Below are 25600 nucleotides of genomic sequence, written 5' to 3' on the forward strand. Positions count from 1 at the left end.
CCAAAAATGTATTAGAAATCTTTCAAACCAGCAGAAACATTTCAATTGCAATTGTTATATATAAACACAAGTATGAACATGGTAAAAAAAAAAAAAAGACTTGTATTGATTTTAAATGTTTAGATATTGCCATAAGTGTATATGGCACTTTTTAGAGGGAATAAGATAAAGACTATTTAAAGAGTGAAGTGGTTAAAGTGGAAAGGTATTTTGACACCTCTGAAAACATATTTTAAAAAGTGTTCAGCATCAATAATATAGAATAAATGTTCACTGAATTATTACAAGAGCAAGTTCTTTTCTATTGTGTGCACAGCATCAATTTTTAAATAAAAAATTGAAGATACAAAAAGGTACACATTTGACAGTGTCCTTAGTTGTTCTCCGCCCCTAATATACTTCATGTTTAGCAGTTATTAGTACAACTTACCAGTGCTTGTTCTTTGCTCACTGTTGTTCAAAATGACTACTTGAGAAGTTTAAGTAGAATTACTAATTTTATTCATTTTTAAATTGAGAAAAATTTCCCCATGTTTCAAAAAGAGCAGTTTAATACATCAATTTATAGTGTACAATGCCATGCCATACCAAAACATCTCCGTTTGTTTATCAAGTAATGCTGGCGTACAGTACCCACTGCAAAACTAGCACAAAGCCATAGAACTGTTTTGATACCTTCTCAGCAATGGAAAGGTGGCTATAACATTTACACGCATTCTGTATTGGGGAGCATTTATTCCAAGATACGGCATTTTCTGATAGTTTAGTACTACTCACTGTTACTTTTCCAGTTACACGTTTAGGTTAACCATTTTCACAATGTTAAGATTTGGCAAAATATGCTATTACATTGCTAAGATAGCATATACCAAGGAAACCTATGGGAAATACCTAGTTGTACAGGATTTCTCCTACTTGATAAAGATCTTCAGGATTAAAACTGGATAGAATCCTAATGGACTTGGAGACCTAAGGGGCTTCAGAGCCTCCTGACAAGATCATCCATTCAATTTCTTTTTTTTCCTCCTAGGTGTATCGCAATTGGGTGAAGATCCCCAGAATCTCACCATTTCTTACCTCTTCAATTTCTCAGCTGCCCAGCCTCTCTCCTGCCCAATATGCTTCTCACTCTCATCTACCCATTCTACCCCCCACCCCAAACACACACACAGTTACTTGTCCCTTCACTCAAACCCAACTCTTGCTTCAAAAATCCCTTCCTCTCCCCAACCTCAAGTGGCCTTCTCTGCCAACCGGCCACAAAACTGGATTATATGAAATATATATATATATATATATATATATATATATATATATATATATATATATATATATATATAAAAACCACACTCAACTTGTCACCATCCTGACCTCTTGCCCTATCCCTTCATTAATTTGTTTTTAGATTGTAAATTCTTCAGAGCAGTACCTTGCATAATAGAGCACTGTTCCTGCCTGGGGCTTTTGGTTGCTACTCCAATAGAAACAACAAATACAAGTCACAACAACCAAACAGAGACACTGAACACTTTTCTGGATAACGTATCTTAGCCTATTCAACTTTGCACAATTGAACTTCCAATCCCAATTTCAGTGAAGAGACTCTGCAAGCAAGACAGAGATGGACATCAAGTAGTTACAGATTTACTTTGTTCTCCAACTGCATACACAATGCGATTTTGCTAAATTATCTTTTCCAATGTGAACTGACAATTTATCTTCTATGAACTCTAGTATTTGGTGGTAAACTGCCCAATTAGATGGACAAATTGAGACCAATTGCCTTGGTTTGCTAAACCTAAATTTTGCTTTACCCTGTGCTGTTATAATGGTTGGGTAACCCTTGAGTCTTCTTTCACTGATCATTTGTGAGTTTCTTTTACTCTAGAAATAAGGTCATTATAGTTGAGCCAATGTGCTATTTTACAGATATATTCTGAAGGTGATTTGTTTAAATACATTTAAGTTATCAATAAACAGCTGATTATGGGAATAGTTTTGGAAATAAAGGCATCAAACATTGCACTGTAAGATTACTTTATAGTATGAGCTCATTGAAGACAAAATGTCCTTCAAAACGAAAATCAGTTATCTCCATAAATTTTTACATTGCTTTTTAAAAATGCAAAACAGCAACTTGTGCATCAGGTTAACAGTATGTTGCAAACTGCATTTTCCTCACCCCCCCAAATCTCCTTTTGCTAAAGTGAAGTAACTTTAAAGTGTTGTACCCAGACCATTAAAAGCTATACACATTCACAAAAAGACACCAGCACATAAAGCGTTTCACTCACAGAAATACCACTAACTTTCAACGTGTAACTACTGGCACCTGTGGCGCTTGAAAGTCATGGCCGCCCACCAGCAGCTGCCACAAGCCAATCATACAGAGAGAGACAGAGAAAACCTGCTCTGGAGCCCGCTGCTATAAAGGAGGCTCTCCTAGCTCCTACAGAGACCCCCGCGCTGCCTGCACGCTCCATTACCCAGGACACCACACACTGGACACCGGTGAGAAGCAGAGTTATTCCCACACCTTGGGGTGGGCTCGTCCCAGGCTACTCAACAGAGGATTTATCATTTCGTTCCCCCCCCCCCCCCCCCCAGCTTCTTCCCCCGTCCCCGCCTCGGCCTCCGCACAGCGTCCCCCACCCCATTCCGCTCGGCTCGGCTCGGCTCTCCCACCGCGCTCCCCCCGCCGCCACAGCCTCGCCGCCTACCTTGGCTTTCCCGGCCTCCAGTTTCTTCTGCCTCTCCTCGTCCTCCATGGCCCCTGCGCGCAGAGAGCAGAGCGTTACCGTTACCGCCGCCGGCCCCGCTACAGCGACAGGAGCTTCCGTGGCGGATCCACCGGCGCCGCCATCTTCAGCTCCACGTAACCACGCGCGGCCGGGAAAAGTGACGTCCGCGCCGCCGCCGCCGCCTCGCCGAGCCCCGAGGCTCCGCACCTGGCCGAGAGCCCCGCCCACCCCCAGGCAACGGGAGCCACCACAGGGGGGAACGGAGAGGATGTGACGACCCTGCTCCCCTCCCCCCGGCACTCACCGGAGGCATCCGCCTACCCCCTTTGAGCTCCCTACCCCCCCCAATCTGCGGGGGGATCCACCCCCCCGAGACATCTGCGCCCCCCCCCCAATCTGCGGGGGGATCCACCCCCCCGAGACATCTGCGCCCCCCCCAATCTGCGGGGGGATCCACCCCCCCGAGACATCTGCGCCCCCCCCCAATCTGCGGGGAGATCCACCCACCCGAGACATCTGCGCCCCCCCCCCCAATCTGCGGGGAGATCCACCCACCCGAGACATCTGTGCCCCCCCCAATCTGCGGGGAGATCCACCCACCCGAGACATCTGTGCCCCCCCCCCAATCTGCAGGGAGATCCACCCACCCGAGACATCTGCGCCCCCCTCCCCAATCTGCGGGGAGATCCACCCACCCGAGACATCTGCGCCTCTCCCCAATCTGCGGGGAGATCCACCCACCCGAGACATCTGCGCCCCCCCCAATCTGCGGGGAGATCCACCCACCCGAGACATGCGCCCCCCCAATCTGCGGGGAGATCCACCCCCCCCGAGGTACCTGCACCTCTCCCCCCAATCTGTGGGGGGAATCCACCCACTTGCTCCGAGATCCTTGCCCCCTCCCCAGTCACAGACTGGCCTTATTGGAAATCCCCCCCAGGCCCAAGATCCCTGCTCCCTCCCCTCACATTCAACAGGGGCGATCCGCCCCCACTCCCCTAACAGACACCTAGCCCTCCCCAGTCACTCACCCTATGACACACTGTCCTTCCCCCAATAGGATGACACTGGATTGTGTCTATAAATTGTAATTTTAAAAATTTGAAGTAATAAGTAATATTTTTATTAAGACTAACACTTGCAAAGTGAATGCTGCTACAATATCCATGTGTGCAACATTGTTTTTCTAAATGTTTACTTTAAAAAGAGGAATGTTTCCTTGCCTTATTACCTATTCCTGAAGTTGATCCAATGATCAGAGCGCATTACATTGCAAACTGTCTGAATGTCCTATGCATTTTTGTCCTGGAAATCATAAAAATCAAGTCTGCAAGGTCTTTGTGCATTATGTACCCTGGGAGGGTAATGCCCAGTATTTTGTAAGATTAGGCCCCATGTCTGTATTTCATAACGTGTATATTTCATGCATCAGAAGTTTTAATAGCTTTTGTTTGGTTAAGGATCATTATGTTTATTTGACATGTATTAGTGAAATGTTTGGGGCACATCAGTACCTGATAATTCAAGATTAAGCAGTATGCTGTGATAGCTAATAATACATTTGTATTACACTAGAGCTCTGAATATGCACATGGCATGCTTTTCCTTTTTGTTGTTAGATATTCATTAACACGAACATTTCTTACAAAACATATGCATTTGTGTGTCTTAAAATATACATTTTCTTAAACATAATGCAAGCCTGGTCAGATTAACATGCACACTGTTCTATATGAACACAAATATATTCCCTATCAGTTTGTATTCGTACACGTTTTCATTAAAGCTTATTTACATTTTTGAATTTTAAATAAAAGATATCATTTTAAAAGAATGTTCAGTTCCCAAATTTGGCAGTAGGATAAATGGTTTATCAACAAACAGGCTGTTTAAAAATATTTTAATGTGAAAATTGCTGATATTTTACTTCATAAAGGAAGAACACTATTTTCTATATTTTAATTTAATTTTTTATCAAACGTGTGAAGAATCATATTTCAGTGTTGTAAGGAATAATTTTGAGGGAGAAACCATTCTGTAATTTATTTTAGAATTAAAAATCACATGTACCAAATAAATTTTATTCCTAAAATATACATATTTTTCTGTGGAAAAAAAAAACATGGGCAAAATCTCTCTCTCATAGACATACACACTTGACAAACTATTTCCATAGACAATGTCTTACAGAAAGGATTTTTAATTTAATCATATTCCCAGACTATGTCTGATTTCTATATTCCTTACAAGAATGTTCTTAGCTTCAACAGATTGCTAATAACATCCAATAACATCAAATAATGCAACTGATTTGCACAACTATATCTTCTAAAGAAACAGCTGTATATTGTCTCTGCCTCTTTGACTATCAATTACCACTTCAGAAAATGTATCATTGTATGCAGTAGCATCTGATGAGATTCTATTGCTTAAGAGTACAAAGAGAGGATGCAGAGTGCACTGATGTGAATATCAATGAAATAGTTTGTACTGACTACTAAGGGAACCATTTAAATAATACAGCATACATGAAACTCACATTGATTAAAAGGTAATATCTAAAACCTCTGTCAAGGCATTCCATTTTCAATTCTCCTGATCCCTTTTGAATAAGATTCATCTGCCAATAAATGTTTGTTTTTTAAATGTTATATTTAAGTCTGCATGTTTTAACTAAGCTGTAAACAATCACTCCAGATACCTGTGCAATAATCATAGAATATCAGGGTTGGAAGGGACCTCAGGAGGTCATCTAGTCCAATCCCCTGCTCAATTCAGGACCAATCCTCAACTAAATCATTCCAGCCAGGGCTTTGTCAAGCCTGGCCTTAAAAACCTCTAAGGAAGAAGATTCCACCACCTCCCTAGGTAACCCATTCCAGTGCTTCACCACTCTCCTAGTGAAAAAGTTTTTCCTAATATCCAACCTAAACCTCCCCCACTGCAACTTGAGACCATTACTCCTTGTTCTGTCATCTGCTACCACTGAGAACAGCCTAGATCCATCCTCTTTTGAACCCCCTTTCAGGTAGTTGAAAACAGCTATCAAATCCCCCCTCATTCTTCTCTTCTACAGACTAAATCCCAGTTCCCTCAGCCTCTCCTCATAAGTCAAGTCCCTAATCATTTTTGTTGTCCTCCGCTGCACTCTTTCCAATTTTTCCACATCCTTCTTGTAGTGAGGGGCCCAAAACTGGATACAGTACTCCAGATGAGGTCTCACCAATGCTGAATAGAGGGGAATGATCATGTCCTTCAATCTGCCGGCAATGCTTGTACTTATACAGCCCAAAATGCCATTGGCCTTCTTGGCAACAAGGGCACTCTGTTGACTCATATCCAGCTTCTCATTCACTGTAATCCCTAGGTCCTTTTCTGCAGAACTGCTGCTTAGCCACTCGGTCCCTAGTCTGTAGCAGTGCATGGGATTCTTCTGTCTTTAGTGCAGGACTCTGCACTAGTTCTTGTTGAACCTCATCAGATTTCTTTTGGCCCAATCCTCTAATTTGTCTAGGTCTTTCTGTATCCTATCCCTACCCTCCAGCATATCTACCACTCCTCCCAGTTTAGTGTCATCTGCAAACTTGCTGAGGGTGCAATCCACGCCATCCTCTAGATCATTCATGAAGATATTGAACAAAACCGGCCCCAGGACCAACCCTTGGGGCACTCTGCTTGATACCAGCTACCAAATAGACATGGAGCCATTGATCATTATCCGATGAGCCCGATGATCTAGCCAGCTTTCTAACCACCTTATTGTCCATTCATCCAGCCCATGCTTCTTTAACTTGCTGGCAAGAATACTGTGGGAGAGTGTATCAAAAGCTTTCCTAAAGTCAAGGAATAACAGATCCACTGCCTTCCCTTCATCCACAGAGCCATCATAGAAGGCAATTAGATTAGTCAGGCATGACTTGCCCTTGGTGAATCCATGCTGACTGTTCCTGATCACTTTCCTCTCCCCTAAGTGCTTCAAAATTGATTCCTTGAGGACCTGCTCCATGATTTTTCCAGGGACTGAGGTGAGGCTGACTGGCCTGTAGTTCCCCGGATCCTCCTTCTTCCCTTTTTTAAGGATTATTATGAACGATAAATCCTCTTTGACCCCAATCCGGTTCCCATAGAAGTCAGTGAAATCTTGTCTGCATTGTCAACTTTTTAAAAACATTTCCATTATTAGTTTAGCGCTGGAGCAGCTCCACTGGCACCAGCAGTGATGGGTGTCCTAGTGTAGATTGGCCATCAGGGTCTGGATTCACAAAGGACATTAGACATTATAATGCCTAACTTTTAAGCATCTTGGATATATCTACATTGCAATAAAACACCCAGGGCTGGCCCAAATCAGCTGGCTCAGGCTTGCAGTGCTTGGGCTGCAGGGCTAGAACATTGCAGTGTAGAGATTTGCACCCCAGGTTTTTGGGCCTTCCCCCTTCATGGGGTCCTGGAGCCCAGGCTCCATCCCAAACCTGAACAGCTACACTGAAATGTTGTAGCCCCACAGCCTGAACCCCATAAGCTCAAGTCAGCTGACACTGGGCCAGCCACAGGTGTTTATTGCAGTTTAGACATACCATATGATGCCTAAATAGAAGCCACAAACATTGGGTTAGGTTTTTAGGCTCCCTATACTTTGCATGGGAGAGATAGCTGCCTGAGAATGGCATCCACAAAAGCCAACATGCTGGGAGGGGACCCACTTAAACTAGACAATTGCACATGTTGAGGAGAAGGGTGTGTCCTAAGTAGTTAAAAGAAAAGGAGTACTTGTGGCACCTTAGAGACTAACCAATTTATTTGAGCATGAGCTTTCGTGAGCTACAGCTCACTTCATCGGATGCATACCGTGGAAACTGCAGCAGACTTTATATATACACAGAGAATATGAAACAATACCCATTCATCGGATGAAGTGAGCTGTAGCTCACGAAAGCTCATGCTCAAATAAATTGGTTAGTCTCTAAGGTGCCACAAGTACTCCTTTTCTTTTTGCGAATACAGACCAACACGGCTGTTACTCTGAAACCTTACATTAGACTGTGACAGTAATTTCTCAGTCAGAATATCCAATTCAGAAGATAGTTAGAGGCCCCCAAAGTCTCCATGAAGTCACTTAATAAGAGCTAATGGGTCTTATTTTCCTCCTGCTTACACCAGTTTTAAAACTATGTAATTCCAGTGGAGTAACTCCTATTGATACCAGTGTGAGATGAAATTTAGGCACACAAATTGTATGCACTCTGAGAATGACAATTGGACAAAATATTTTTAAAAGGAATAGCATTTATAATTCCACCTTTTCCCTACACCCTGGAAGCCTATGCCAACAGGGGATTGTAGGAGAGCATTTTATTAAATTCCAAGCAATCTGTAGAGATTGTAGCTCTTTTTATTTATATACAATTCCCATTCTACAAATTCATTTATGGCCAGATGGCTTTGGGGTACAACTTGGTTAGCTACTTAAGATTTGAGGGTTTGAGCTATAGGTGATATTTATCTCCAATAATCTATTTTGGTAGGATGACCAATACTGGCTCACCTAAGATGCTACTTGATTAAGGGCAGCCCAAAAGCCATAAATATTTAAACATCTTGGTTCATTTTCTAATCTCCATAGAGCTTAGGTACCATAAACAAGTAAATTTTTATTTCATACATTAGCTACAATTATAAATGGGCCTAAGCCACAACATTAAGATCTGGATCTGAAATTCCTAAAAATATGAGGGAATGGTGTTTTTGTTTGGGATCAACTCTGCATACAATATAATTGTTTATATTTGGAAATTAATGTTTATAACTACGGCAGTGAATTAACTTTGAATAGCAAGGATGGCTCCAGGTGTTGAGAGGCTCTGTCCAAAGCAACAATGCAGGCTCTATTCAGGTTCTTCACCACTTATGTCAGAAGCCTTCCACATTTGTATAACAATTAAACCCTCCCTCTGAGCTACCTCCTTTTGCCTCCCTTATTTTCCCATTCACTTAGTTGTGAGACTTTGCCTGGTTCCTCCGATAATGCCCCTTTAAGGGATGGGCAAGCTAGAAGATAGAACGGAAGCACCACTTTCCAGCTAGGGCCTGGAGAGGGTTATTAGGGAATTCATCCTCTGACTGGTGAAGTCAGAGTCAGATGGGTAACCAGAACTGGGGATGGAGCTCATGCTGGCAAATCAGATGCATGAATGGGGTACAGAAGTTCTGGAACTTTAGGGGCCTAAACAAATGCATACATCACTTAAGCCTAAAGCTAAGGAGCTCAGATACTATTGAGACGGAGGATATAAAGTATTCAGATAAATATATAGGCTAATACTATACAGTACCACTCAATAGTAATGAGGCTATCTAACTATAATTGGGCTGTATCAAAAAGTAAATTCATATTGAAGTGGAAAGCTAGATGAACCTCGTTATAGTCTCAGAGCCCACTACCTTATAAGAACAATCCCTTCTCTGCAAAGTAGGGATCCGAATTTTTTCCTGCCACCCAGTATAATGATCCTGCCATTTTGGGTTAAAGAGAGTTCAAAATGTAAGATTTCACTTGCAAATGGCTGTATATGGTCAGAATTATATGGAGGAGACACTGCCGCTGATGCTTGCAGTCCAACCCTTCTGCTGTGGCCTTGGGATCTGCTGTACAGACCTACCTGACAGGGGAATGAATTATAAATTAACTCTGTGAAATTATATGAAAACAAAAGAGATACCTACATTTGAGATGTGACTGTGTCCAAGGCATTCTTTGATCAGGGCCTGCTTCTGCTTCCACTGACACCAGTGAGAATTTTATAATTAAATTTAATGAGAGCAGGATAGGGCCACCAGTGTTTAGTTCTCATAGTGCCTATAAGAAAGTAATTACTCATCTCCACTTTGAGAAGAAGTACAAATAACGAAGGGTTAACTTGATGAACCTCAGCCCTTGCCACAGTCTGCTACAATAGTTCTGCTCCAGTGTCCCTAAGTATCCGTTACTATCTGCTCTGCAGCGGAGGTGAGCTTTGCTTTGTATTTGAGTATCTCAGAATGCTGTGGGCTTCTCCATCACCATTGGCTGCAGCAGGGAAGTGTTGTAGGTAATACTGTAAACATCTTCTCTGGACACCTATTCCTCTACCCCCAATCTTTACTGAAATAGAATTTCTGTTATGAGATATTGCTGCACAGTATTCTGGGGTCCCCTTCAAAGGCAAGCAGTAACAAAAATTGTAGAATAGATAGTGGATGGTTGGTGGTAAAGGTGCAGGTGGGGAAGCTGAGTGGATGGGACATAGAGCAGTGTTTGGGGATTTAAAGAAACAAGACAGAGCAGAACCTTTTCTTAAGAATCATGTTGAAAGGAAAAAGTTACAAAGTGGGGTTAGGCCTAGGTCCACAAAGTTATTTAGGCTCCTAACTCGAAATCAATGGAAGTTAGAAGCCTAAATATCTTTGAGGATCTGGGCCTTAGTACTTATTATAGTGGTTGCTCAAGGTCTGATGTGGACATAATCACTGTTTTGTGTTTATCCACTTCTTATGTATAATTAATTTAAAAAGCATCTCTCCCTGTGAAGCAATATGGGCACTGAGGAAAGAAACAACGTTTGGAAGGTCAACTAAAATAAAGTGTGGTTTTTATATGTTAATTGTAGGCCTTGTAAATTAGCCAAGTTCATGTGACCTATAGACAATGAAAACATTGTATAGGTCCCTTCATTGTATGTCTACTTTTATTCATTATTAAATCTTAATATTCTGTAGCTCTAAATACATTTTGCTGAGCCCTTTTATAAAGTGTTCCAAAATGCAGCAGAACACATACACATCACACGCAGAGCTATACAAAGATAACCGCACCTTCACATGCTATATATACATGCACAAAATACATATATACAGGCATACAAGCATGCTTGCTCCATGCCTCAAATATGCATCTGCAAAAACATATACATAATCTCTTTATTTATATTCTGAACACCCAACATATTTATCTCCTGTTGTAAAGATATTCATTACTAACTCAGACAAATGGAATGAAGCACAGACCTCTTGTAATAGTGCAGTAATACATACCCTCTGAAGTAGAGTGTTGTTGTTTTCTGGATCCTGGGGTTGTACAGCTTATAGTTTGACAGATTGTAAACTCTACATATCTCTTTTTGGACATATTTGATTATTATTCCTCATCTTTTCATTAAAAGGACAAGTATTGTAGGTTTACTGAGCTGGTCACTTCTTTGGTATGAACACTGTAGCTGAAAAGAAGATCAAGACCCCCTGCAATGTAGCAAGTTTGGTAGGATGAATAATTTATTTTGAAGTATAATATATCAAGGAGGTAATTTAAGTAAGCCTGCAACTAATGCAGATAATTAATTAAGTGATCCTAGAGCACCTGATTGACATTTCCTAATTCAGTTATGTACAAAAGTTCTACTGTTATCACAGATCAGTTGGTATACATAAAAATATTATAGTACACTTACATGTTATTGTATGTCTGAAGTGTATACAATTGTCCCAGCTTCCTTTAAATATTCAGAATAAAATTCTTTTATGCTTATTGTACACATAGGTATAAGTTTACCTCCTTTTGTATTTTATCTCTATGATCATTATTTGCTTTAAATGGATGGGTGGGTCAGGGCCAAGCAGTGTGGGTATTCATCAGTCATTGTCCCCATATGACCACTGAAGCTACTGCAGTCCTGAGGCTGAAACAGCAGCTGCAGACACCTGCCCATTTATACCCAGGTTAGTTATCTGGCTCAGCCTTGGGGTCAGGATTATCCCCCATGGATTACTAGTCCTTACTGCTCTGATAAAGAATTGGCACATTGGGCCTGTCTTTATGATCAAATTAAATAATAAAAAAAATAAAATCCTTCTCCTTGTTGAATTTGTTTAAAAATACATTTGGTCCCCAATGTGAATGTGTTAATGACAACAGTGCATAGGGTTGCCATCCGGGATGATCCCACCCAAGCCCATAAAACTGGACAGCTGTCAGTGTGTACTGAGCACCCTTACAGATTTCCTGGGACAGCTACCTCAAAAAAGGACAATCCTGGGAAAACCTGGACAGGTGACAATCTTCTGTAACAGACATGTTAGAATCCTCACCCAGCCATTTAATGAGACTTTTGGGGGAAGAAAGGGTGATGGTGCTATAGGAAGGCCAGTGGCAATGTCTCTGCTCCATATTCCATATCCTCCTGGAGAGGCTTCAGACACCTGTCATCTTTGTGAAGGTTGTTAGTAGCCCACCCTTCTTTCCTACATAGGCTACAAAAACAGTGTGGACCCCCTCCCCCTCCAAATCTTAAATATAGCACAAAATACCGCAGCACAAATTGCATGGCTATGTTATTTTATACTGCCATCTCCTGGTCCAGCAGTTCACTTTTACTAAAATGAGTGAAAACAGAAATCTGGTAGGTGGCAGCACTAAAACGAAAACCAAATCCTTTTTAATATCAAGTTTTCTTCTTTACTAGCTTTGACTGTTTTCTCCTTGTTAGCTTTCAACTTTAACCTATGATGAGGAAGACTCCCGGACCGCAATGTGGTGGTAAATTACACGTTTTACAGTCTTATTACACTGGTTACTCAGGGAAGAGTCATTTTACTTTCAATCTTACTGGATGGAAAACACAAATCACATACTTCTCGGCTATAGCACTTTTCACGTCACTGCTAGTAGAATTCAAATTGCAAAGTGAAACAAGAAATTTAAGGAAGGAAGCTGCAGTGAAATAATTTAATTAAAAGGGGTTAGCTAGTATGTGCCGATTAAATGCTTGAAAATTACTCTTATGAAAGCGGCAAGGTTTTGGGGCTTGATTTAACAGGAAAAGGATTTGCTTTGCCCAATAGGAAGAGTTAGCAATACTAAAGGGAAGTCAAAGTGGTCTTCGGATCCGAGTAAAGTGGTGGGATTATCTGCGTGCAACGTAAGGACTGATTCTGCTGTGTAAAATGCAACCAAGAGGGTTGAGAGCAGTATATTTATTTTGTCTTATAATGTGGTTTCTAAAGATATTCAACTGTATTCATTAGTCTGAATTTTTGCTTGAAATTTGACTATTTTTTGTGTGTATTGGCAAAGGTCTCATGTCTTAGCAATGTGAAATAAGAATCCCCAAATTAGGTTTGCCAACCCTCTAGGATTGTTCTGGAGTCTCCAGGAATTAAAGATTATGTCATGTGATCAAATCTCCAGGAATTCCTCCAACCAAATTTGGCAACCCCCAGTGGATGCTTAGGTAAGGAAGATCTGGGGTGATTATTGCTTAGAATAATAGAAATAGAATAGAAATGAGCTGTGCAATAGTATGTCCCTTGCTATTTTGGAGGAAGGTTCTTTTTCTCCTGTTATATGAGTCAGAGCAGACAATGGATATTTTTAGGGACAGAAAATATTTGTAAAAGGCATAATCTATAAAAAGAGCATTTGTTAGCAGCTGTTTGCTGGTTCAGGACCTTAGATTGGAAATTCTTCAGGATGGGGACTGCCTCTTTGTCACACACACACATACACACAGCACAATGGATCCCTGGTGCTAACTGGCACATCTGAGTCTGACTGGACTATAACTTTTAAAGGCTAGTAAGTTATTACTAATAACATTTTACTAAATTATAAAGTGATATTGTGATTGAGCATCCCTTGTAAAATAAACCTTGTCTTAATTACTATTAAATTTTAGGTTTCAGAGGAGTAGCCGTGTTAGTCTGTATCAGCAAAAACAATGAGGAGTCCTTGTGGCACCTTAGAGACTAACAAATTTATTTGGGCATGAGCTTTCGTGGGCTATAACCCACTTCATCAGATGCATGGAATGAAAAATACAGTAGGCCGGTATAAATATACAGCACATGAAAAGATGGGAGTTGCCTTTCCAAGGGGTGGGGGGGGTGTCAGTGCTAACGAGGCCAATTCAATCAGGGTGGATGTGGCTCATTCCCAACACTTGACAAGAAGGGGTGAGTATCAACAGAGGGAAAATTACTTTTTGCAGTGACCCAGGCACTCACAGTCTTTATTCAGGCCTAATTTGATGGTGTCAAGTTTGCAAATTAGTTCCAGTTCTGCTGTTTCTCATTGAAGTCTGTTTTTGAAGGTTTTTTTGTTGAAGAATGGTTACATTTAAGTCTGTTATTGAGTGTCCAGGGAGATTGAAGTGCTCTTCTACTGGTTTTTGAATGTTACAATTCTTGATGTCTGATTTGTGTCCATTTATTCTTTTGTGTAGAGACTATCTGGTTGGCCAATGTTCATGGCAGAAGGGCATTGCTGGAACATTATGGCATATATCACATTAGTAGACGTGCAAGTGAATGAGCTGCTGATGGTGTGGCTGATGTGGTTAGGTCCTATGATGGTGTCCCTTGAATAAATGTGCAGACAGATTTGGCAACGGGGCTTGTTGCAGAGATTGGTTCCTGGATTAGTGTTTCTGTTGTGTGGTGTGTAGTTGCTGGTGAGTATTTGCTTCAGGTTGGGTAGCTATCTGTAAGCAAGGACTGGCCTGTCTCCCAGGGTCTGTGAGCGTGAGCAATCATCCTCCAAGATAGGCTGTAGATCCTTGATGATGCTCGGGAGAGATTTTAGTTGGGGGCTGTAGGTGATGGCTAGTGGCGTTCTGTTACTTTCTTCGTTGGGCCTGTCCTGTAGTAGGTGACTTCTGGGTACCCTTCTGGCTCTGTCAATCTGTTTCTTCACTTCCCCAGGTGAGTATTGTAGTTTTAAGAATGCTTGATAGAGATCCTGTAGGTGTTTGTCTCTGTCTGAGGGATTGGAGCAAATGTGGTTGTATGCGGGAAAGGCGAACTGCAGCCACTGGGAGTTGCGGGCGGCCATGCCTGCGGATGGTCAATGTAAACAAACTGTCTTGCAGCCTGCCAGCGGATTATCCTGACGGGCCGCCTGCGGGCTGCAGGTTGCCCACCACTGGTCTAGACCATCCAAGACAGGTGGCTATCCTGCCTCCTTTTGAAAACCTCCAGTGAAGAAGCTTCCACAATTTTAAATAATAGGGATTTGGTTGGTGTCATTTTTAGGGTGTTTATTCTGCTCTTCAGGCATATGTGTTACTCCTGGGTGGGGAGAACAGGAGTTACACACCCTACCAGTGAGAAAATATTCCACTTCTTAAGATAGTTTTCATCTTTCTTGACTGTTTTTTCTTGCTATTGGTTTTCATCTATATACTGATCTGTTGAAGAAGGCTCCAGTATGCCCTGGTGAGTCTGAGACTGTTTGATCGGTTATTCATGCAATTCCCTTTCATCAAGTGTTACTGCAGCATTTATCAGATTATTGCTAGTAGTGAACAGATTATGAAATGTAACAAGAAGAAAAGCAGTCTGCAATGAAATTATGTAATAAGACTAGTTAGCTGGTATGTCCCATTGAACTCTTGGGATTAGCTGACCTGAATCCCAATAGGGATAAAATGATTAAGGACTGCTTTTTATTTTAACTAAAAGCATTGAGGTTTTGGAACTCAATTTAATGGGACAGATACTTGCTTTCATAACCCACACTAAGGGATTATGAATCTTTTAGTCTTCTGCTAATGGGTGGTAGAGGAAGATTAGGAGTCCACTACAGTTTCCAGCTATTGGAGTTTTTCTCAAGAAATAGAGTCTTACTCTCTTAGCCCTTTAGATACAGGGTTTGAACCCTGCTGAGGGCCCAGACAGGAATGTACTTTGTCCAACAGGAAGTTAGTTTGTCTAGAGGCTAGTGGAATCCTTAGTACAATATGTCATTGAGTCAGATATTATAATTGGACTTTGAAAAGGGGTAAGATAACTTCATAAGCAGTAAAAATGATTGCACTTAGTCCAAGATATGGATTGTCAAATCTTGTTACATTGCATCAGCTGATCAGAGCATGGATGAGGAAGGTATTCCCTCCCATAATTAGCCAGGTGCTTGTGGATGTGGATGAGGATAAATTGAGGTTGCCTTCCTCTTAAGTGTCAGATATTTTCTGTGGCCAGCATATTGGATTTTGATACACATGTGGTCTGATTTGTCATGGCAAATTCTTTTTCTCTGAAAATGATTTTTTGATAGTTCACTGCTTGGGAAACACTATGTGCTATATGTTCTGGGGGTTGGTGGATTGCCGCTTGGTTGAAAAGTACAGGCTAGAACAGGATATTTATTTTTCCTTATAGTACAATTGCTGAAACAATTAGAACTATATCTGTTAGTCTGAAACTTTTACTTGATTGCACCCCTTTATTGCTGGGCTGTGTGGAAACTATGGCTAATAAAGTTATTCCATAAGAGGGCATCCTTATCACTCTCCTTCCAAAATAACTTTTCTTTGTCAAACAAGAAATGTAATCAGTAGTTATGTTCCTGAATCTGATCTGAATTCAGTGCCTAGAATAAATTGCAATATAGAAGTGCCAGAGCCTCTAATGAATTTTTAATGGAAAAGTTCTGGACAGAACAGAAAGATTATCATCGGTATTTAGCTAAGGAACTCTGGGGTTTGGCTGTTGTACTATTGTCCAAATGACCAAGAAACCATTTTATAGCGTCCCGGATTCAAAGTGGCACCTATGTTCCACATGTTGGTAGAAATGTAGGGCCTGATGTCCGGCCCATTAAAGTCAATGGAAAAACTCCATTTGAGTTCAACAGACTCTGGGTCAGGTTCTTAAAGCTGTATTCTGTTATTACTGCAGACTTACTGGGTATTACTGTGGGTTTCTTATAAAATTGATTATTATAAGCCATATTGTAGCCTGTCCTATGTGTTGGCGTTGGGACAAGGGAGTAAGGAGGAGTAAAACAACCTTCAGAGTAACAGCCGTGTTAGTCTGTATTCGCAAAAAGAAAAGGAGTACTAGTGGCACCTTAAAGACTAACCAATTTATTTGAGCATAAACTTTCGTGAGCTACAGCTCACTTTATCTTTTTGCGAATACAGACTAACACGGCTGCTACTCTGAAGGTTGTTTTACTCCTCCTTACTATCTCTGGGTGGCATGATGGTGTCTGTCCTTCCCTTCTCCCAGTGTTGATGCAGGACGTTGTCGGTAGGAGTGCTTGATCCTTTCCCTACTGTAGGGGCCTCTGGTGATGTTCCCCATTGCACCACGGCTGCTGAAGAATTTTTCTTTTCAGCATTTGAAATGCTTGTTCCTTCCTGTCTCAGGAGCCCTGACCCTTGCAATAACACCTGAGAGGGAGCCCACCAGGGTTCCGTCTTGGCAGCCAGAAGTGCCTGGGGAGCTCCTAACTCCCCCACCCTCCCTTATTGTAAATAAACCCATAGAAGCTACAAGTGCCGCTCACCCTTATTTATTACAAAATAAGGGTCTGGCACATGCCAACAGTTTAAGTTTTTTTTAATGTAAAAATGGTTTGATTTTTAAAACTGGAAATTTGCCAGGAATGAATCCCTAATGGGGTCGGAGTCCATTTTGCTATTTTGAAAAACGTTTTGTAGCACCTGAGATTTTTAACTTTTGAAACTACCTGGTGAGCGTGCGCAGTAATGAGTTTTCATATTGTTCTTATATCAACATTTAAAACTCCCAGTTCTGATGGATAGGACAAAGGTTTAATTCACTTCAGTGGGGTGTTTGTGTCACTTGTTGAGGATTTCCAACGTGAATTTGTGGCACTAAGAGCCTGACATAATTTTCTGAGTTGCTTGGCTTAGTTTGACTGTATTGGAAGACCTAACAGCTGGGGATTTTAAATGACCAGATTTCTGAAAAGGTTCCAAGAAATGACATATATTTTGCTGAGACTCATATTGTAAGTCCTAAATCTAAAACTCCATCTTCAAGCCATGAGGAGGACACAAAAAACTTGTTCATCTTTTTTAAGTTCCATTTTTGATCAGATGACATTAAAACTTGTTACTGTACTTAGACTGTGTACAGACAATTGATTGGTTACAATTGATTGATTGTTTTGATTGGTTACCCAAGTGTCAGGATCAAAGTCAGTCCTTGCAATGCATGATATCTTCTTGGCTGTAATATGCTGAACCAGATGAGGGGCTTTCTGGATCAGGATAGTGGTGTAGTGTGTTACATGGAAGAAACAGCTTAGAGGGTGGGGAAATAGAAGAAGCAAGGATGAAAGGAAAAAAATACAACCAACTAACCTAGAACTCAACATGAAATTGACCAGAATACACAACAAACTTCAGCTCTTGGGGGATTTGTGATTTCCAACTTCCCAACTCTTTGTGGAGAACTATTCCTTGAGAAACAGTTTCAAATATTGGCAACTATGAAAGGGGACAGAGTTGAATGTGGTGAGATGTCAGTGTTATGCAAACTTTTCCTGCTGAGTCCTCACTTTGGGTGAGATTCTCACTCCTGCACCAATCTTTCTATACTGAATAAAGGGACCAGAGTACAATAGTATAAAGGGGCCTAAAAACCCCAGGTCTAGCAGGGGAGAGTTCCTTTGGAACAGGAGCTGGGGGAGAGAGCTGTAGGCTGTCCTCCTAGGACCCTTCTCAAGCCCGTGTGTAGGGGTTGTGCTGGGGAAATGGCTGCGGCTGGGAGAGGAGTGTTTGGAGTGAGGCATGTGGGAAATTCTGGGCAGCACTACTGCCCAGGGAGTCTGCCATAATGCAGACAGACCTCCAGGGCTTCCTGAAATATGACGGGGGAGGGGGACCCTTCAGCCACCAGAGCAGTCCAGAATCGGGAGCGTGCAAAGGTGGTTTAAAGTTACCCTAGCTTCCCACCTGGGCTGTCTGTACCATGCCTCTTAAGAGATGGAAGCCTGAATCTTAATCCTTTAATGTAACTGAATATTTTATTCTGGTTTCATGGTAGTAATCCTGTACACTTCTGTTCACCTCCATCCAGAATTTTAAATGAATGAATTTTAAACAATTTATTGAATTTGCTAATTTATAGGGTTTTTTTAAGCCATATCTTTTAACTAAATAATTAGATATTCCTACTTGGGCAGATTTTGTTTTTATTTTTTTTTAAGCTCTAACTATTTAAACAAATCCACCCACATTCTTCATTTAGTGTCCAGTAGCTGTGCATAATGACTGTTTGTTTTCTTCCCCTCAGATGATAAACAGTGGACATACAATACTACAAAGATAATTGCAGCAGCTGATCCCTATGGCAGCCAGGGGACTGATGTGCATGAAAAACTCACTTCTTCACAATATGAATTGTTTCTGGCTAATTAGATTTTCTGCAGAGATTGCACTCAGACCTGTGTCTTCTAGGCACTTCTGTCTGAAGATAGAGAGTGCTGATGCAGATTCATGCCAGGAGAATGGCATTCTAGTAAACAATCTGGCATGCATGGGAGTGGATGTCAAAATGGCAAGAAGGCGACAACCTGGAGTTCTGAAGAAGCTGATCACAAATGAAGAGGGCCTCAAAAAGTTTCTGCAAAGCAAAGGGGCTACTAATGAAATCATTGCTAGCATCATCTCACGTTATCCACGGGCCATAACGCGTTCCCATGAGTCTCTTGAAAAACGTTGGGAACTTTGGAGAAGTATTTTGATGACTGATTTGGAAATTGTAAATATTCTGGGACGTTCCCCTGAGTCCTTCTTTCGTTCCAGTAATAACATGAATATGGAGAAAAATATTACATTTTTCTGTTCTCTTGGGCTAACCTCTAAACACCTTAGCAATATGTTGACCAGAGCACCACGGACTTTTTCTAACAGAGTGGAGCTGAATAAGCAGATGACTGACCTCCTGCATGAAATCTGTTTATCTTTAGGTGGTGAAAACCCAAATGGTTTTGTGAAGCACATAATTTCTAAAAATGTTTTCATCCTCCTGCGGAGCAGCAAGCAAGTGAGTGCAAACATTGAGTTCCTGCAGTCATCTTTCCATCTGAGGAATGAGGAATTACTAGCTCTGCTACATGGCACTGGAGCTGACATTTTGGACTTATCTAATGAATATATAAAAAAAAACTTTACAAATGCTAAAGAGAAGTTGTTATCTCTTGGGTGCACTGAAAGAGAGGTGGATAGATTTTTCATTAAATATCCACGAGTGCTCTTTCTTTCAGCCAAGACCCTCAGTGATAAAATAGATTGCCTCTTGCAAGCAAAGATTCACATTAAACAAATAGCTGAAACTTCTCGCGTTCTGGATTTAAGTATCAGTACTGTAAAAAGCAGAGTCAAGGAACTGGAAAAAACTAGTTATGACTTCAAAACCTATGGAATTGGCATCCTTACTTTAAGTAAAAAGAGATTTGAAGCTAAATTGGAAAAATTACATAGTGCATGGTGATTAACCAAGAGGACAGCATCCATTCTGTGAGAACACAGGGTCAGATTTTGAAATTAAAAAACTTGAAAAAGGGTCCTGTTTTGTTATTTTGAAACTTATTTCAAAATCATTTGTGGTTACTTAGTACTGCTTATTTAGGATAAGTAAATTCTCAGCTATCACTAGCGGGGTGGTATGGGGTGACCAGGAGACCCGTTTAGTGTCTTACTGTGAAGGTAGTGGATCACAGATATTGAAAAGGGTGGGACTGTTTAGAGAGGACTCCAGTTGGAGGAGATATTAGAGATATGCAGAATAATGAATAGTACAGAGAAGATAAGTCAGGTATACTATTTGCCCTTTCTTCCATACAAAAGCAAGGGATCATTCATACCCTTGATTCTGGAACTGGCTTAGCACAGGCAAACCGTTGCATCCATTTGGAGCCCCATTGAAGCCCTTGCGGGAGCCAGTTGTTGGACTGGGGTATTCTATTATTTCTTTACATTGTTTCATCTTATCACAGATAAGTAAGATCTAGGAGCCTGTGTCCTTGAGAAATGCATTGAAAGGTCTGTTGATAAGGGTTGGCATAGATGTAGTCTTTATGATAGAAGCATGTCCCCGTAAGCCTATAAAATCTAATAATATGAAGAGTTGGCTTAAATCTAACAGGCACACTTAGAAGGGCAGTTGGTAAAGGGATGTGACATCAAAGTATTGTCCACAGCTGGTGACAGATGATTCATTAAATGCTACAGAAGTCTCTCAGATGAGGACAAATGTACTTGGTATTTGCAAATCATAGATACTTTAAGGAGGTAGCTCCTAAATGCAGAAAACTAACATGACATTATTCCTTGAAGCATAATACAAACTGCTTTTGATTTTAAGAACAGGTAATTCTGTTTATTTCAAGTGTATAATGACACATTTTCCCCACCTAATTACATGATCTAAGGATTTCTGTATATTTACATATGTATGTTTTTATGTTTCTTACCCTTTGATCACGCATCTAGTCTTCTTGCTTTAATTAGGTATAAGTGTCTATTTTTTCACTCCCTCCTTTGCAGGAGGAGAGTGAAGTCAAAGAACTTGGATCCTAAGTCTGAAGTCTAAGCAAAACTTTGGTAGGTACCTGCTTGTGTTTGCAGGTTTTGGGACTTAAATTTGATCTTGAATTCTCAGGATCCTGGGAAATGTACATTTTATCTGAGTATACATTTAAATGTTTACAAGAGAAGCATTACTTACTGAGTAGATTTGCAGCAGAGAGACACTCAGACTTGCGTCTTCTAGGCATTTCTGTCTGAAGATAGCGTGCTGATGCAGAGTAATGTCAGGAGAATGGCATGCATGGGAGTGGATGTCAGAATGGCAAGAAGGTGACAACCCAGAGTTCTGAACAGCCAGGACAGGTTAGGCATTTTAGAACTCGCTACTCAAAGATTTAAATTTACGTGTAAGAGAGAAATAAAAATTATGAAATGCATAGACCAGTCAAAAAACTAAAATAACACACTTTTAAAGAATAAAATTACAAAGAATATATATGCATTGCAGGAAGTACCAAGAAGTAACAACAACACAAGTATGTGCTGGGAGGGGAGTGGGAAATACTGTGTGTGTGTGACACAGAGACAGTGTGTGTGCTGGCTGCTGGGGAAGTTTCTGAGAGATGCTGTACACTGTCTCTTTAAGGCATTCACTGAAAGCTGTCCCGATCTGTGGAGATGGGGTACCTGGGGATGCGGAGAGACTGTGTGTGTGTGTGTGTGTGTGTGTGTGTGTGTGAGAGAGAGAGAGAGAGAGAGAGAGAGAGAGAGATTGTGTGAGCTGGCTGCTGGGGAAGTCTCTGAGAGACCATGTGCTGTTTCTTTAAGGTACTCACTCGCTCACTCACCCAGAAGGCTCATTCAGACCACAGCAGCTCTCTCCTGCTCAAGTCCTGAGCCCTCTCCCCTGTTCTGTGGAGATGGGGTACAGGGGCTGGGGAAGGGGACACCCTGACAGCACCCCCTCTACCTCCGCTCTGCACAGTCAGCAGGAGGGTCCCGGGAGCAGCTGCGGGGGGAGGGGGGGGGGAAACACACCTGAACACACTCTGCCAGATGTGTGTGGCTCTGCTAATCAAGTGCGTGGCATTTGAATCACTTGGAGGGAACACAGCCAGTGACTGTCTCCCATACAATAGCTTGAACAGGAGAAGCCTGTGGATGCTTGGGGCACCTCATGGATGGTGAACAGGAGAGGTAGGAGCAGGTGGTCCCAGTGTTGGGAGATCAGTGACTACAAACTTCGTCAGCATGTTCTTTAATGTCTCGTTGAACCATTCCACCAATCTGTTGGTTTGAGGGTGGTATACAGACATTTTCAAAGACTTGACCCATAGCAGGCTAAAAAGCTCTTTTGCTAATTGTGAGGTGAAGTTGGTTTCCTGATCCCTTAACATCTCCTTGGGGATCCCCACACAGGAAAAAACCTTCAGGAGCTCACTGGTGATGACAGCTGTAGTTGGTCAGAGAAGGATGCTTCGGGGTATAGGGTGGCATAATCTAGGATCACCAGGATGTATTTGTTCCTAGCTGCAGACTTTTCTCACGGGCCCACCAGGTCCATGGCTATTCTTTTCAAAGGGCACCCTATGATGAGTAGTGGTACCAGAGGGGCCTTTGGAATCTTTTTCTGACCTGTCCACTGGCACTTGGGGATGAGTGCAACTTTAAGTGGATGCTCAGCCAGTGGAACCATATAGTCACTCTGTTGCATGTCTCGTGTCTTTTCTCTCACCAAGTGGCCTCTGCATGGTATTGGATGGGCCAGTTGGAATACCCACCTTTGGAACTTCCTGGGAACTACCAGCTGGATTCCCACTTCTCCCTGTCTTGGAATCTTTCATGGCCTGGTATGTCTTTCCTCAAGCAGTTCAAAATGGGGCCACCATTTCAAGAGCTGAGAGTTTAGTACTGTGTTGTCCACATGGGCAATCTGGTCATAAACCTGACCCAAGGTTGGGTCATTGTATTTCTACGAAGTCCGGTCTCACCTGCCAGTACGTCCACATTGAAGGGCGATGGTAGACCTTACTGCTCTGGTTTGGCACTGATGAGTGGTCATTGTACCCTCCCTCACTGGGACTGCGTATCCCAGTTCTCTGGGACCCGTTTAGCTGGATTTGAGGGTTGGTAGTATGTGGTCCCTGGGGCTTTCTGGTCTGGTCTTTGGTGTTTCTGCTTTGGACCCAAGGGAGGCTAGTTCTTTGCCAGCCCAACGGCTTCTGCAAGCATTTTGAGACAGTGCCTCACCACGCATTCACCCCCACCTCATCCATGGGGAGGATCTGCATGAAGTACTCCATGACAACCTTCTCCATCACCTGAACCCCGGTGCAGCCCTCTGTCTAGAGCCACTTCCAGCAGTGTTCTTTCAGATTCTAGGTGACAGCTTTGGGCTGAGTCCCAAGCAGGAATTCAAAGAAACAGAACTCCTGCTGGTGGGTTATGGGAGATACATTCAGGATATCCAGGACAGCTGCCTTGATGTGGGTGTAATCCTAAACAGCCACCGCAACGAGGCCCTAGTATGTGGCCTGGGCCTCGGCTCTCAAGTAGAGGGCTAGTGGTGACTTTCTTGACCATGACGAGGAATGCCTCTGGGTTGTTCATGGGCCCCATCTTTGTCAATTTAACCGGCTTGAATGGCATTGGGACGGGACTTCCCTTTCTATTGGTGAGACTTGCTGCTGACCTAGATGGCTGAAGGAGCACCGTCATCTGCTGGATGAGCCACTGCTGCTGCTGCTGCACCATCATTTCTTTAATCAGCTGCTGCTGTTGGATGCTGGATGGTGAGCTGCTGGAGCAGTTGGTTCTGTTGGTGCTGTTGTTTGGCTGCCTGCTATTGTTGGTTTTTTAAGACCCATGTCAGCAACTTCTCAAAATCCATTTTTGCCTCTCCCCACTCCTCCCTGTGTCTCTCTCTCTCTCTGGCCTACTTTCAGGACTTCAGACTCTGCTGCCCGTATTCTCCGCCACATAGGATAGGGGCTTGGAGGGCTGGGCAGCCTAGTGGTTAGCATGCGTAACTTTCAGCCTCTTGCTCCTATGTCTGGGTGGAAGATCTTAGATGTTCCTGATCTTAAGCAGGGAATCTTTGACTTTCCACCTGCTTCTGAGCCTCAGCTCTCAGACCTGGGCCCTTTCTTGCTACTGGGTCCCAGCCCAGAGCCCTGGTGAAAAGCAGAACTGGCATGGTCCTCTCTGCAGCAAGTCCAAGTTTGCTTTGCTAGGCTACTTCCTGCCAGTAGGTCCCTTCAGTATGGGGCATGGCCCCTATAGTCCAACCAGTCAGTAGCTCAGCAAAGAAAGAATCCAAAGAAGCAGGGCCTTGCTGGACCTACAAGTTCTCAGAGGAGGCGGAGGTGGCTAAAGAAGGCATTTAGTCTTACCCGCTCCATGGTCCTCTCACAGGCTCAATCTTCTGTCTGGCTTCCTGGAGAAGGATTCTTCTGACTTGCAGTCTGTCCACAACCATGTGCCTGGACTTCTTAGCTCCCCTTTAACCCACTCCTCCAGTTGGAGCACGCTCTGCAAGCCTGGAGTTGGGGTGGCTGCCTGAGCCCAGTATTGCCTTTTAATCCTTCAGGTCCAGTGTGGAGTTTGTGTACCCCATCATAGGAACAGTAAAACTTTTGGGCCTAATCCTTTTGAGCTCAATGGCAGGATTTCAGTGTAAAAAATATAGGATTGGATTGCTGCTGTGTTTGACAGAGTGCTTTAGTCTTGTTTTGGTTTTGACATATTTTTGGCTCAAAACGGTTATGGTTGGAAGGTAAGCCCTGGTTTAGACTGGGGAGTGTAACAGGGCCTTGCAGGGCCCCCCTTGGTCCTGCCTCTGCTCTGCTCCAAAAATCATGCAGAGGCCTTCTGGCTCAGCAGTCACAGGTGCAGTTTATTTACAGGGAACAATTCCCACCACCTTCTCACCACATACAGCGTGGGGGTTTCAGCCTTAGGGACTGCTCAGTCTCTGCGGCCAAGAAAGAAGGGCTACCACTCTCTGGCATCCCTACCCTGAGGCTTTTCTGCAGCCCCAGGCTAATTAGGCTGGCGGCTGTTTCCCCTTTGCCAATGGGGCACAGGTTTCTCTAAGCAGCTCCAGTCTAACTCCATTAATGGGAGCTGGCATGGCAGAGGGCTGGCTCAGGAGTCCCAGCCCAACACCCTGTCACAGGAAGTCAGAACTCTTTGGCATAAGGGAATTTTTTGTCCTTAGCTCCTTCTTTAAAGGGGCAGGTGATAAGCCATATGCAGCAAAATGCATCATCAGTCCTCTGAAATAAACAGAATTATTTGTCTTTAAAATCAAAGGTAATCTCTCTTTGCTGTACAGTCTGATATTGCCTTGGGAGGGCACCCCCAAAAAGTCACCAGAAATTTTAACTTTATTTCTGCTGATGTTATTTTCAGTGATGGATTTAGAAAATGGAGTTCTTAAAGATCAACAGGGCAGGGTGTAAATATCTGGCAATTTCAGTAGCTTTTATGCCATGCATTTGTTTTTCTTTACTGTTAACATGTTGTATCATTTATCAAGATAAA

At 42.5% G+C, this 25600-nt stretch overlaps 2 protein-coding genes across 17 annotated transcripts in view; one reads left to right on the top strand and one right to left on the bottom strand.

The window, feature by feature from the left end:
* AKAP9 (A-kinase anchoring protein 9) overlaps positions 1-2961 on the bottom strand; it is a 209566-nt gene extending 206605 nt beyond the window's left edge. For all 13 annotated transcript variants that reach the window (XM_073333994.1, XM_073333991.1, XM_073333990.1 and 10 more), the window contains exon 1: positions 2721-2961. In XM_073333994.1, coding sequence (XP_073190095.1) covers positions 2721-2768 — 48 coding nt within the window. In that variant the 5' untranslated portion in view covers positions 2769-2961. The remainder of the gene's footprint in view (positions 1-2720) is intronic.
* An 8494-nt stretch (positions 2962-11455) lies between these two features.
* On the top strand, positions 11456-20089 carry MTERF1 (mitochondrial transcription termination factor 1). 4 transcript variants are annotated; one of them, XM_073329568.1, is made up of 2 exons: positions 11456-11492; positions 18819-20089. In XM_073329568.1, exon 2 carries the CDS (start codon positions 18873-18875, stop codon positions 20016-20018), a length of 1146 nt encoding a protein of 381 aa, XP_073185669.1. In that variant the 5' UTR covers positions 11456-11492; positions 18819-18872; the 3' UTR covers positions 20019-20089. The 4 variants fall into 4 exon arrangements, with proteins under 4 accessions (XP_073185669.1, XP_073185666.1, XP_073185667.1 ...); XM_073329565.1 differs by lacking the exon at positions 11456-11492 and adding an exon at positions 12272-12309; XM_073329566.1 differs by lacking the exon at positions 11456-11492 and adding an exon at positions 12319-13347.
* The last annotated feature ends 5511 nt before the right edge of the window (positions 20090-25600 follow it).

This window comes from Lepidochelys kempii, chromosome 2 (assembly GCF_965140265.1).
Source record: "Lepidochelys kempii isolate rLepKem1 chromosome 2, rLepKem1.hap2, whole genome shotgun sequence".
Classification (NCBI taxonomy): Eukaryota; Metazoa; Chordata; order Testudines; family Cheloniidae; genus Lepidochelys; species Lepidochelys kempii.